General features: G+C 40.3%; 1 protein-coding gene across 6 annotated transcripts in view; it reads left to right on the forward strand.

The window, feature by feature from the left end:
• Positions 1-13,981, forward strand: part of LOC138755796 (guanine nucleotide-binding protein G(s) subunit alpha) — a 369,610-nt gene that overhangs the window by 335,774 nt on the left and 19,855 nt on the right. For all 6 annotated transcript variants that reach the window (XM_069922424.1, XM_069922426.1, XM_069922428.1 and 3 more), the window contains 3 exons: positions 8,288-8,342; positions 12,350-12,423; positions 12,615-12,673. In XM_069922424.1, the coding sequence (XP_069778525.1) occupies positions 8,288-8,342; positions 12,350-12,423; positions 12,615-12,673 (188 nt within the window). The remainder of the gene's footprint in view (positions 1-8,287; positions 8,343-12,349; positions 12,424-12,614; positions 12,674-13,981) is intronic.

Here is a 13,981-nt window from a genome sequence, read left to right on the forward strand (position 1 = left end):
CCTAATTCCTCTATCATGTAAAAATTTATCTAACCGAATTTTAAATATGTTTAATGAGGCAGCCTCAACCACTTCCCTGGTTAGAGAATTCCAAACATTCACTACTCTCTGGGAAAAACTATTTTTCTTCATCTCTGTCCTAAATCTACTCCCCCGAATCTTGAGACTGTGTCCTCTCGTTTAGTTTCCCCGGCCAGCTCAAAAAACCTTCCTACATCTATCCTATCCATACCCTTCATAATCCTATATGTTTCTATAAGATCTCCTCTCATTCTTCTGAACTCGAGCGAATACAATCCTAGACGATTTAATCTTTCATCATGTCAACCCCTTCATCCCAGGGATCAACCTAGTGAACCTCCTCTGGACCGTCTCCAAAGCCAGTATATCCTTCCTCAAATATGGAGACCAGAACTGGACACAGTACTCCAGGTGCAGTCTCACCAGTACCTTATACAGTTGCAACATTACCTCCCTACTCCTGAATTCAATTCCTCTAGCGATGAAGGCGATGAATTTCCTTGGGTGATTGGTTGTAAATTGGGAAGCACAGGGTCATGGGCCAAAATGGCCTGTTGCCATGTTGTATGTCTAAAATGTTTTTAAAATTAAAATTAAAACTTGTTTTTTATATAAGACCATAAGAAATAAGTGCAGAGGAAACCATCTAGCCTGTTGAGCCTGCTCCACCATACAACAAGATCACGACTGATCTAGCCATGGACTCAGCTCCACTTACCCACCCGTTCCCCAATTATTCAAAAGCCTCTCTGGGTCTTTCATGCGTTTAATGAGGCCGCCTCGACTGGGCAGAGAATTCCACAGATTCACTACTCTACTCTCGGGGAGAAGCACTTCCTCCTCATCTCCATCTTGAATCTAGTTCTCAGAAACTTGAGACCTCCCACCCCCACCCCCCCCCCATCCCCAACTCTACCCTCATCTATCAATTTAAACAATCTACACTTTCTCAGAAGGCTGAGGAGGTTCAGTGTGCACCTCTACAACTTCTCCAGGTGCACCACCAGAAGCAAACTTGCTGGATGCATCACTTGTGGGACGGGATTCCTATTTCAGATTTATTGTCAGAGTACAGGCATTCCCTGGGTTATGAATGAGATCCATTCCTAAGTCTGTCTTTAAGTCGAATCTGTAGCTAAGTCAGAACAGGCACATATGATTCTTATTTGGCATCAGTAAGTCAAACATTTGTCTTAGTATATAGTATATATTTTACCTTTTCATGCATATAAAACTACCAGAGTCAGTTTCTTGAAATAGGCTTCAAGAGAGGCAATAAGATCTGACTTAAAGTGGCGAACAGCTTTCACCTTTCTTGAGCTGATGAACAGCTGAAGAGGCGCGTAATCCATCCAAAAGTTGGACGTTCATACCCCAGGACTTCCGGTACATACATGACGTCACATACAACCCTGAGATTCTTTTTTTCTGTGGGCGAGGTAGAATGAACATTAATTTGTAGTGCAAAAAGACTGTACACGGTGTATAGATGTAAACAAATGAAGAACTGTAAACAGATAACGAATGTAACCAAACTGTCTGTGCCATAGAGAGAATCTTTTTTAAAAAATCAATAAAGTGCACAAATGATTGAGTTTGTCATTGAGGAGTCTGATGGTGGAGGGGGAGCAGCTGTTCCTGAACCTGGTGGTGCGAGTCTTGTGGCACCTGCACCTCTTTCCTGATGGGAGCCGCGAGATTCTGCAAACGTAAGTGATTCCAGCTCAGAACCTCACGCAAACTTCCCTCCCCTCCATGGACTCCATCTACATTTCCCACCGCCTAGAAAAGGTAGCCAATGTACTGAATGACCACCACACCCCGGAATCAGAATCAGAATCTATTGTCATGTTGGGAGGAGTCACGTGTTGGAGTAGTGACCGGAAGGGGAATACCAGGCCTCTCCAGAAAAGAAGAAATAAAGTGAAGAAAATACAAAGTTCAAGAAATACAAAACATAACAAATAAAGGATAAAGTTATAGATAAAAGAAAGAAAATGCCACCCAAGAAGGAAAAAGTAAAAACAACGGGGAAAAAAAGAAGAAAAGACACCGGAAGAGAAAGGAGAAGGCCTTACCTGCATGAAGAAACAGGGAACTGTCGTGGAGAAGAGAGCCCGTTCTCTGAAGTTGGTGACGACCCCGCAGAGTCGCGACCTCCCCCGACCGCTAGACTGCAAAAATGGTTCTCTCAGCCAAACAGAAATGCACAGTGCACTTACTAAGGAGAAGGAGAACACCGACGGGAGGGGATCCCAAAGAATGGATCCCAAAGGTCCTGGGAATGACAGAAATACAGGAAGGAATGGAAATAGAAAGGGCACACAGAACACTAGCTCTGAAACCACAGACACATCAAAAACCAAGATCCGTTTTAGTAAATTTTTGAGATATATGACAAGAGAAAATATACTGGAGTGGGCAAGGAATGAAATTAGAGAAGACAATAAACCATTGTAATACAAGGGTCAAAAAATATTTTTTTTACCCAGACATAAGTTTTGAACTCTTAAAGAAGATGAAGGAGTTTAATACAGGAAAATTGATCCTATGGAAAAAAGGTTATAAATTTATGTTAAGACATCCAGCTGTGCTTAAAATATTTATCCTTGGGGAGCAAAACAGACTGTTCTCAGATCCAGAGGAAGCACGAGAATTTGCAGAACGCCTGCGGGACAGAAGGAGAGATGAAGAGATGTAACAAGAATGAAGAACAGCGATAAAATGCATATAAAGATGTAAAAATAAAATATATGTAAGAACTAAAGAAGGGAAAGAGAAGGGAAGAAAGGAAGTAAGGGGGAAAAAAGAGAGTGAGCTTTGTTAAATGTGTAAAAAAAAGTATTTTCTGAGGGGGTTGTGTGGGAGAGAATAACCGTCACTGCGAAATCAGTTGACGCTTGCGAGCAGGTTCGCAATCCAAATGTAGAGGGGAGTTGTGATTGCCCAGCAAGGGATAAGGGGCAACTCAGAGAGGGGGGGACATTTGGGGCTAAGGGGATATTGGATGTGGGAGTTGTTGAAGTATATTATGTTTTAAATGTGTTGTCATACATTGAATTTAAAAAGGGAAAACTGAGAGATGAAAATGGGGAAAAGGGGGATAGTGGTGGTGAGGAAGCAGAAATGAGGTGTAAACAGGGTATGAGATGGCCATGTTGAATTATATGACTATAAACATTAATGGACTACATAACCAAATTAAATGGAAGAGGCTATTAAATTTACTGAAAAAAAAGAAAAAAATAGACACAGCATTTGTGTGGGAAATGTATCTAACTGAAGTGGAACACAATAAATTAAAGAGAGACTGGGTAGGGCACGTAGCGGCAGCATCACATAATTCAAAAGCTAGAGGTGTAGCTATATTAATTAATAAAAATGTACCAATCAAAATAGAGGAGGAAATAATAGATCCAGCAGGGAGGTATGTAATGATATATTCAGAATTTTGGAATTTGCTCAATATATATGCACCTAATGAAGAGGATCAAAAGTTTATGCAAGATTTTTTTTTAAATTGTAGATACGCAAGGGAATATATTGATAGGAGGGGATTTTAACCTTAATTTGGATCCAATGTTGGATAAAACTGGACAAAAGTCGAGCAAAGAGAATAAAGTGCCCATATTTATGGTTAAATCAATGCAGGAAATGAAACTTATGGATATATGGAGGAGGCAGCACCCAAGGGAGAAGGAATACTCATATTATTCGAGCAGGCATGAAACATACTCAAGGATTGACATGTTTTTGTTGTCGGCCCATATTCAAGGGAGAGTTAGGAAAACTGAATATAAAGCTAGATTTCTTTCTGATCATTCACTCCTGTTATTAGCAATAGAACTGGAGGACATCCCACCAAGAACATATAGATGGAGGTTAAACTCCATGCTACTTAAAAGGCAGGAATTTAGAGAATTTATTGAATGCCAAATTAAAATGTACTTTGAAATAAATATGGAATTAGTGAAGGACAAATTTATATTATGAGACCCAATGAAAGCCTTCATTAGAGGGCAGATAATAAGTTATGTAACTAAGATGAAAAAGGACTACAATCGGGAAATAGAACAGTTGGAAAGGGAGATAGTAAGTACAGAAAAAGAACTAGCAACAAGGGATGATGTAACAAAAAGAGAATTGGCGGACAAAAAAATAAAATATGAAACATTACAAATGTATAAGGTGGATAAGAACATAATGAAAATAAAGCAAAAATATTATGAACTAGGAGAAAAAACACACAAAGTATTAGCCTGGCAACTTAAAACAGAATAAGCTAAAAGAACTGTACTAGCATCAAGGAAAAAGGACAAACAAATTACATATAATCCAATGGACATTAATGAGAACTTTAAGGAATTTTATGAACAATTATACCAAACTGAGAACGAGAGGAAAGATGATAAAATAGAAGAGTTTTTAGCTGAAATTGAACTGCCGAAATTGCAAGAAGAGGAACAAAACAAACTGATAAAAACATTTGAAATAGAGGAAGTACAGGATATATTAAAAAAAGCTGCTGAACAATAAATCGTCTGGAGAGGATGGATTCCCAATAGAATTCTATAAAACATTTAAAGAGTTATTAATTCCTCCTCTCCTGGAAGTAATGAACCAGATAGAAGAAACACAAAACTTGCCAGATTCATGTCAGACAGCAATAATTACAGTAATACCAAAGACAGGAAAGGATCCATTAACACCAGCATCATATAGACCAATATCTCTACTTAATTCAGATTATAAGATAAAAGCAAAATTATTAGCAAACAGATTGGCCGATTGTGTACCTAAAATAGTAAAACAAGATCAAACTGGATTTATTAAGAAAAGACGAACAGCGGATAATGTCTGTAAATTTATTAATCTAATTCGTGCAGTTCAAGGAAATAAGAAGCCAAAAGTGGCTGTTGCTGAGGAACGCAGAAAAAGCCTTTGACGGGGTAGAATGGAACTATTTATTCAAAATATTAGAGGTTCAATCTACCAGAAAAATATATTAATTGGATTAAAGCATTATATAATGGACCATTGGCAAAGGTAACAGTAAATGGATATGTATCGAACTAATTTAAATTAAGTAGGTCAACTAGGCAGGGATGTCCATTATCTCCCTCACTGTTCACTTTAGCAATAGACTACTGGCAGAACTGATAAGAACAGAAAATAAAATAAAAGGGATAAAAATAAAGGAGAAGGAATATAAAATCAGTTTATTTGCAGATGACATCATAGTATACTTAACAGAACCAAAAATATCAATAAAAGAACTACATAAGAAATTGAAGGAATATGGAGAAATATCGGGGTACAAGATCAACGCAAATAAAAGTGGTGATGCCAATGAGTAATGCGGATTGTATATAATTTTAAAATGAATCACCATTTAAATGGCAAACACAAGCAATCCAATACCTAGGTATAAAGTTAGATAATAAGCCACTTGTACAAATTAAATTATCAGCCACTGATAAAAGAAATTGCAGGAAGACTTAGAACATTGGAAAGAATTACCGCTAACATTGATAGGGAGGGTAAATTGCATTAAAATGAATGTCTTCCCAAGGATACAATACTTATTTCAATCGTTACCAATTCTTTAATGAACTAAAGAGAATAATAAGGAAATTTTTATGGAAAGGGGGGAAACCAAGGATAGCGTTAGATAAATTAACAGAGAGGTACAACCAAGGTGGTTTGCAGTTACCAAACTTTAAAAATTATTATAGAGCAGCACAATTAAGGTATATATCAGATTTTTATCAGACAAGGGAAAAACCAGATTGGTCTAAGATAGAGCGAGATAAAATAGGGGAGAAGGTACCAGAACATATACTTTATAAGTGGGATGAAAAGCTGGTATGATATAAAAGCTCACCAGTACTGCATCATTTACTCAATATATGGAAGAAGATTCACTTAGAAAGGAAAAAAACGAATTACCAAATACCAAAATTATTATTGATGCAAAATCAGCTAATCCCTTTAACAATAGATAACCTTTCCTTTAGAAAATGGGAGAGAAAAGGAATTAAAAGAATAGAAAATTGTTTTTTGGGAAATAATTTATAAACATTTGAACAAATGAAGTACAAATATGGAATAACTCACGGTACAATGTTTGCATACCACCAATTGAAAACCTACTTAAAGGATAAATTGGGAAGCAGTCTGAGGTTACCAGAAGGAAGCAGCTTTGAATATGCGATTACAGACACAATGATAATTAAAAGATTTATAACGAACATGTACATCAAGCTGTAAGAGAAGAAAAATGATGAAATAAACTATAAACCCAAACAAAAGTGGGAAAAAGATTTAAACATAAAGATAAAAAAATGAAACACATAAAAAGTTATGCTCCAGAACTATGAGAAATATAATAAACACGAGGTTACGCATGATACAATATAATTGGTTGCACAGGCTATATACCACGCCCCAAAAGTTAAATAAATGGGACCCAACAGTATCAGACAGATGTTTTCGCTGTAAGAAGGAAACATGCAATTTGGGCATGTGAGAAAGTGGAAAAGTTTTGGGAAGATCTAAATGAGGTATTAAATAAAATCACAAAAAGCAACATACCAAAAAATCCAGAGATCTTTCTTCTAAGTAATATAAGAAGTAAGGAATTAGGCCTCAAACTGGATGATGCGCAAAAAAAGATTTATTATGATAGCCTTAGCTGTAGCAAAAAAATGTATAATGTCAACTTAGAAATCAGAAGAGAACCTGAGAGTACAGAAATGGTACATGGAAATGAATAAATGTATTCCATTGGAAAAAATAACATATAATTTAAAAAATAAAGTCACATTATTTGAACAAATTTGGGAACCGTACATGGAACATAATAGAGAGGGCTTGCCTTGGACCTCCACCCCCTAAAATGATAAGAAGATAAAATGACTTGATCCAGTGTGTAAAAGTAGATGGATGACACATTTTTCTTGTTTATTTTTCATTGTGTGATGATGTTGTTTAATGGTTTTATTGTATTGTATATGTTGAATGTTTAATGGTTTTGAAGGGTGGTGGGAAGGGGGGAGGGAGGTGGGGGGGGGGGGAAAGGGTAGAAAATGCCACTGTGTATATTTAAGAGGGAAATGTTTGTATGTATTTTGGTTGATATAGTTCACAGTGTGAAAAATAAAAAAAAATTAAAAAAAGAATCTATTGTCATGTTTAAGTCATGAAATTCATTGTTTTGCGACAGCGTCACAGTACAAACATTTATATAAACCACCTTACAATAAATAAAAATAATGCATAAAAGTCAAAATCCACCTGTGTCTTTGGTGAGAAGCTGAGGAGGAGCTAATAGCTGATTGTGTGTTAGTCAGAAAACTGTCTCTATATTTAACACAAGTTTGCTTGCTCGATATTGTCACAATGTGGAACTCTTACACAAGAGCTTTAGGATAAGATTTTTCATCGATGCTACATGGAAGATTCAAGGTTCTTTTATTGTCAAGTAATAAAAAATGTAATGCACACGAAATACGTCAACTTTTGCTTTCCATAAAGGCAAACAAAGAGTCACCATGAGCATTGCCCAGTGAGCCCATAATAAGAGAAAGTGACGCAAAAGAGAGTCCATTTGGGAGCCCTTCTTTCCCTCGGCCCCCTCCTCAAATCCTGCCTCCGATACTCGGTCCCCATCAACTGGTCTCCAGCAGCCCACAGAACCCTGTGTGGGTTCTTCAGTTGCCGAGCCCCTCGCTGCTGGGGTCACCATCCCCGTAGGAAGGAAGCAGTCTATCAGACACGAGTCTGGCCTTTGAAGTGAAAGGAATGCTGGGAAGCTGGCTGACATGTCAGGGATGGAAGTGAGGGTGAGAGGAGACCATGTAACTTTCATCAAGGCATCAGACATCTAACCTTTCACAATGATTCCACTTAAATAATCAAGGATTCTATGTATCCACCAGCATCAAATGAACCCTTCTAAATGGTCGGGTGATGGGACAGTCCACCCAGCCTCATGGTTAGGTCAGTAACTACCCTATTATACAGTGACTGAACGTAAAGGGGGAGAGGAGAACCATGTGGATTTGTACAAAACAGCAGGGCCGAGTGGCCTACCTTTGAGCCCCATATCCTGTCCACCATAGATTCTAGTGAAACATCAGCAGGCTCTGGGAGACAGCCTTCAAATAAAAGAGCCTCCAATTAAAATTCTTCTTGATTTGAAGAAGTTTCCTATTTGCAGATGAAAATCCAAATTAATCCATGATGCTTTGATTTTCTTTTCCAGCTTCTTGGACAGAATTGACCAAGTGCAGCAAAATGATTATTCCCCTTCAGATCAGGTGAGTCCCCCAACGTTTAACCAGTGCTGCATGCACTCTATAGAAGACACAAGGGAATACAGGTCAAACAGCAGGAAGGGCTCAGCAGATCGGGCAGCACCCACGGAGGGAAGTGGGCAGTCGGTTCTTCTGTTCAAGATCCAACTTCGAGACGGAGAAAGGAAAGGGAAGACAGGAAACATTGCAGAGGAGAAGGGGGAGTGTCAGGAGGTGTCAGGTGGAGCAGGGCTGAAGGATGGTGGATGATAAACTCCTCCATGGGTTTTGGTGGATCACGGTTGGAGAAATGAATCAGAATTTATTGTCATGAACAAGTCATGAAATTCGCTGTTGCTTTGCACATTATCACAATGCAAAATAATCATATAACTCACCTTGCCAAAATAAATAATAATATGCGGTGTCTTTGGTTCATTGATTATTCAGGAATCTGATAGCAGTGGGGAAGAACCTGTCCTTGTGCTGCTCAGTGCTTGTCTTCAGGCTCCTGTACCTTTTTTCCCCAATGGTAGCAGAGTGAAGAGGGCATGGCCTGGGTGATGGGGGTCTTTAAAGATAGAGGCTGCTTTCTTGAGACACTGCCTCATGTAGATGTCTTTGATGGAGTGAAGTCTGGTGCCCGTGATGTGGCAGGTCGAGTTAACAACCCTCTGGAGTTTTTTATTGTCCCGAGCGTTGGTAACTCCGAACCAGACAGTGATGCAACCAGATAGAATGCTCTCCACAGTACACCTGCAGAGGTTTTTGAGAGTCTTCAGTGTCATGGTTAATCATGGCCCTGTAAAAATAGCTTATTGTTGCACTGTCTGCTGCAATGCCAGGGACCACCCAGTGGCCATCCATTTCAATTCAGCACCCCACTCCTGCCCTGACATGTCTGTCAAACCAAGGCCTCCCGCAAATTGGAGGAACAACATCTGAACATCTAAAATTCCGTCAAGCACTTTCCATCTGGATGGTATCCAATTGGATGGTGTTAACGTCAAATTCTCTGGATTCTGTTAGACCCCTCCCCCTCTTCTTTCTCTTTCACTCTCCCCCCCCCCCCACCCCTTTCCCTCTGTCTCCTTCCCTCTCCGTTCAGAGCTATCTCCTCTCCCTATCACTGCCCATTTTTTTTCTCTTCTGCCCTCCTACCCTTGTCCACCCATGACCTCCTGCCTCTGGGCCTGTGCTCCTCCTTCCAGCATTTTATCCAGGCACCTGCCTCCTTTTCACTCATGCTTTCACGAAGGGCTCAGGCTGGAAACATTGGTTTTATAACTTTACCATGCTGAGTTTATCCAGCATCCAACTACAATGAAGGCATTCAGACACTTTCTTGTTTATCTCCTCCTTGTCTGCTTTCGCTTTGAGCCAGGAACACAACATGGCTTCTGAACACACCAACCAAACAGCAAGTAAACCTGAAATATTATTAATGTCCCTGTATGTGACTTATATTATCAACGTCGACCCCTTCTCCCTTTGACGAGCAGTTTCAATTGGTGAATTCGTTTACAAGTAAGAAATAGTAACCTATTAACAATCAAAAAATAACTGCAAATCCTGGAAATCTGAAATAAAAACAGAAAGTGCTGGAAGCCTAGGTCAGGGAGCAGCTGTGGGGAGAGAGAGAGAGAGAGTTAACATATAGCATGTAACAGGCCCTTTTGGCCCACGAACCCGTACCACCAAAATACACCAATTAACAAGCAAACCCTGTACATTTTTTGAGGGTGGGAGGAAACCCACTCAGACACAGGGAGAACATACAAACTTCTTATAGACATTGCCGATTTGAACCCATATGCTGGTGCTCTAACAGTGTTGTGTTAACCGCTACATTAACCACACTACCCTTCAATTTTAGGTCAATCATTGTTTCTTATATGTCGGTTGTCATTTATGTGAGCGTATGAAGTTTTGAACACAGTATGGTGTGTGGATGTATTTAGGAGAACGGTCAATAACTTGGTACACCACCACGTCCACATGCTTAAGGAAATCTATCCAAATAGGCCACTTTATCTCAGTACATGAGAGCTGCCCAACGTGGGCTACAGTACATGAGAGATGGAAACATTTATTTTTATTTCCCTCTCTCTTTTCACCTGTCGCCCACCAGCCCCCATCTCCAAACTCTCTCTCCCCCTCCATCTGCCCATCATTCCCCCACAACTCCCCCCCCACCTCTGTCCACTGGCTGCCTACCCCCCCCCCCCCCACACCCTCAGCCCTCAAGCAGGCTTGCGATCTGAAACACCGGCCATCGTTTTGCCTCTCCAAATGCTGTTGAACCACCCAGTTCCTCCAGCAGTTTGGGGTTTTATTTTTTCTCTTGATTCCAGCATCTGCCGTCCCCCCGTCCCCCTGTTTCTACTTGATATTTTCCACAATCAGAACATTCCCACAGGAGCTGTACAGTGATCCACCATCTTTAATGTCGCAGATACTTTCTGTCAATGTTGTTTCCCTGTGAGTACTGTAAGGTAAAACATCATAAGATGGGAATGTGTAGGGAGTTACCCTGTACAGGGCAGTAACAAGAAGGGGAGGTGTCCTTGTACTCCTGTTAGGTAAAACATCATGAGATGGGAATGTGCAGGGCTGTAACAAGATGTAAATGCATCCTTGTACTTACAAGATAAGAGAGACATTGATGGATTGAGAGGCAGGAAGCTAGCAGGGAAAGGATAGCAACAGTTTTAGTCATTGGACAAGTAATGATATGATGATGTTCTAAGCACATATCCAAGGGTATAAAAAATCACCATTTTGCTGATAACGGCAGAATGCATTCTCCGACTAACATGGTTAGTCGCAAGTGTTACAATCCGGTAATAAAGAACAAAGAACCCTGATTTCGACTCAGCCTGGTGTTTGTCTCACTCATTCATGAACAAAGCAGACCTAACAGTACACAATAGATCACTGTGGGTAATATCCCTAATTCTTTTAAAGCTCATAGTACTGAAGGTAAGAATTTTAGTGAAATTTCCTTCACCTTGATAACACTGTTCATAATGTGTCACCTTAGAAACAGATTGTGAACAAGGTAGAGCTTTTCTGATGAGATAGAAAGGAAGGAAAGTTAGAACAGTACAGGCCCTTCAGCCCATAATGTACTTACTGTACCTACCAAAAATAAAATAAACCCTCCCTATTTTTCTTTCATCCATGTGTCTGTCTTAAAATGCCATCCCCAGCAAGGTATTCCAGACACCCACAACTTTGTGTGTAAAAAAAAACTTACCCCTGATGTCTCCCCTAAACTTCCCTCCCTTCACTTTGTACAGAGAGTAATATAAGGCATAGAAAAGGTCCTTGGACCCACAGCGTTCAACCTGACCCACTTACACAAGCCCCACATTCATCCCACTTAATTATTCTCCCCGCAATCTCAAGTTCCCCAGAGCCTACCACTCGCCTGCACAGCAGCAGCGCATCTACAGTACCCGATTTATATACCAGCCTGAACGTCTTTGGGATGTAGGAAAGACTGCAGCACCCTGGGGAAACTCTTAAAGTCGCAGGGAGAATGTGCAAACTCCACACAGACAGAAGTCGGAGCTGAATGGGGTTCTCCAGGAGCTACAGAGCCCATGGAATCCTGGGGCAGATGACAAGTCGGATCTATTGTTGGCTTAGTGGCAGACTGATGGACAGGTGGGGTTCTTCCCACTCACTGTTGGATTCCTTAGTGCCTGTAAACTATCTACTTTCTCCTCTCCGATGTATTAGCATCCTAACAAAAGCTCTCGGCCTCGAGTATTAATCCTCCGCAGGCCCTATCTGATACCCTCGAAATCTTTCCATTCTGTTTCCAGTATTGCGCTGAAATTTTGGCCTGTCATACTATTTCCACATCTCGAAACTAAAACCATCAAAAATCCATCCAACCAAGTCACCAAATCTGCTCAGGTAGAACTCTGTATAGAGGAGTTTGTCTTCCCCTCACCAACTAGATGTTTGTTGTACAGGATGAACGGCAAAATCTCAAATGTCCTTTTTTTTCATTCCAACAGGATTTGCTCCGATGCAGAGTCTTGACATCAGGGATTTTTGAAACAAGATTTCAAGTTGACAAAGTAAATTTTCAGTGAGTACGTTTCAAAGATTACTGATTCAGCAAAAATCGTTGTAATAGTGAGCACCTACCAACTCAACATTCCTTTGTCAAACACCATAAAACCTCTTCTCTTTGTTCTTGGAAAGTACTGTAAAACTGTCCCACCCTTGACGATGCACATTTCACCGGAGGACACTGACTGTGCTCTCTTTCTCTTCCAGTATGTTTGATGTAGGAGGACAGAGAGACGAGCGGAGGAAGTGGATCCAGTGCTTCAATGGTTAGTGGCCTTCAGATCAAAACTGTAGCTTCATTCTTACATATCAGCAGTAATGCTGTCTCTACTTCAGTTCCTGATGATAGAATTTCTTGTCTCACTCTCCCCTTGTATTGGATTTTGCAAATTGGCCACCTGGATCAGGTCAGCGATCAGGCAACAGGCAGTTTCAACTTCAAGTTCATTTCCACCTGACTGTATATGTACAACCTGTTCAGGCTGACCAAGTCATCTACCTAAGCCAGTCCCATGTATGCCTGTGTTCAGCCCACATCTCTCCAAGCATTTCATGTCAAAATATCTTGACCCCCTCCTCAGGATCAACATTGTTTTAATTGTGTTGCCTCTCAATGTCCTAGTTAACCATTCCAAGCATTCCTCATCAGACGGTCTGCTCATTCCTAGTACGTGCTTTTAACTGATTGGCTTAATACTCAGACAATTCCTGTATATACTCGTATACTCGTGCAAAAGTCAAATTTTGTAGACTTTTTTAAATGTTAAATTTATGGGGTCGAATATTACATGGATCCTACTTTTAAGGGGCTGAAATGCACACTAGAATCCAAAATACCATTTGAGTAGCAGAAGTCCAAATGATCTCTAAATGAATAGAGAACAAAAACACAATGAATTAAAGTAATAATATAGAGTCTATGCATCAAAACACACATCCTACCACGGGGCCGAGACATGAGTTTGTAATCAGGGCAATGGGAGCTCCGGCCGGGGGCAGGGTGAGAGACTAGGGTCAGCTTTTACCCGAGATGAATGGAAAATTTCAGATTTTTTGGCCAAAAATAGGGGGTTGACTTTTACACGAGATTGGCTTTTACACAAGTATATATGGTAATTTTGGCTCCCTCATCAACTGGCTTTCCAACAGTCCAGTTTGGAAGTGCAATCTGCACGGTTGTTGGTTTCACTGGGGAAATGAATGGGAATTTACAGACTGATGATGCCCTTGGACACAAACAGAGAATGTTGGAAATACTCACCAGATCAGGCAGCTCCCGTGGGAAGAGAAGCAAATGAACCCTTCAGATCAGTGACTTTCCATCTGCGGCAGTGGTTTTCAACCTTTTTCTTTCCACTCACATCCCATTTTAAGTATTTCCTATGCCATTGGTGCTCTGTGATTAGTAAGGTGGTATGTGGGTGGAAAGAAAAAGTTTGAAAAACACTTTTAATCGTCCCTCATTGACTCGTTATGTGCACGGTTTCAGAACTCCAAAGGAAATGGGCCAATGACAATTTTTCTCAAGCAAAATATTTTAGTAACAATTGGGTCTGGAGCAGCGATTCTCAACC

The sequence above is a fragment of the Narcine bancroftii genome, chromosome 2 (assembly GCF_036971445.1).
Source record: "Narcine bancroftii isolate sNarBan1 chromosome 2, sNarBan1.hap1, whole genome shotgun sequence".
NCBI classification, from domain to species: domain Eukaryota; kingdom Metazoa; phylum Chordata; class Chondrichthyes; order Torpediniformes; family Narcinidae; genus Narcine; species Narcine bancroftii.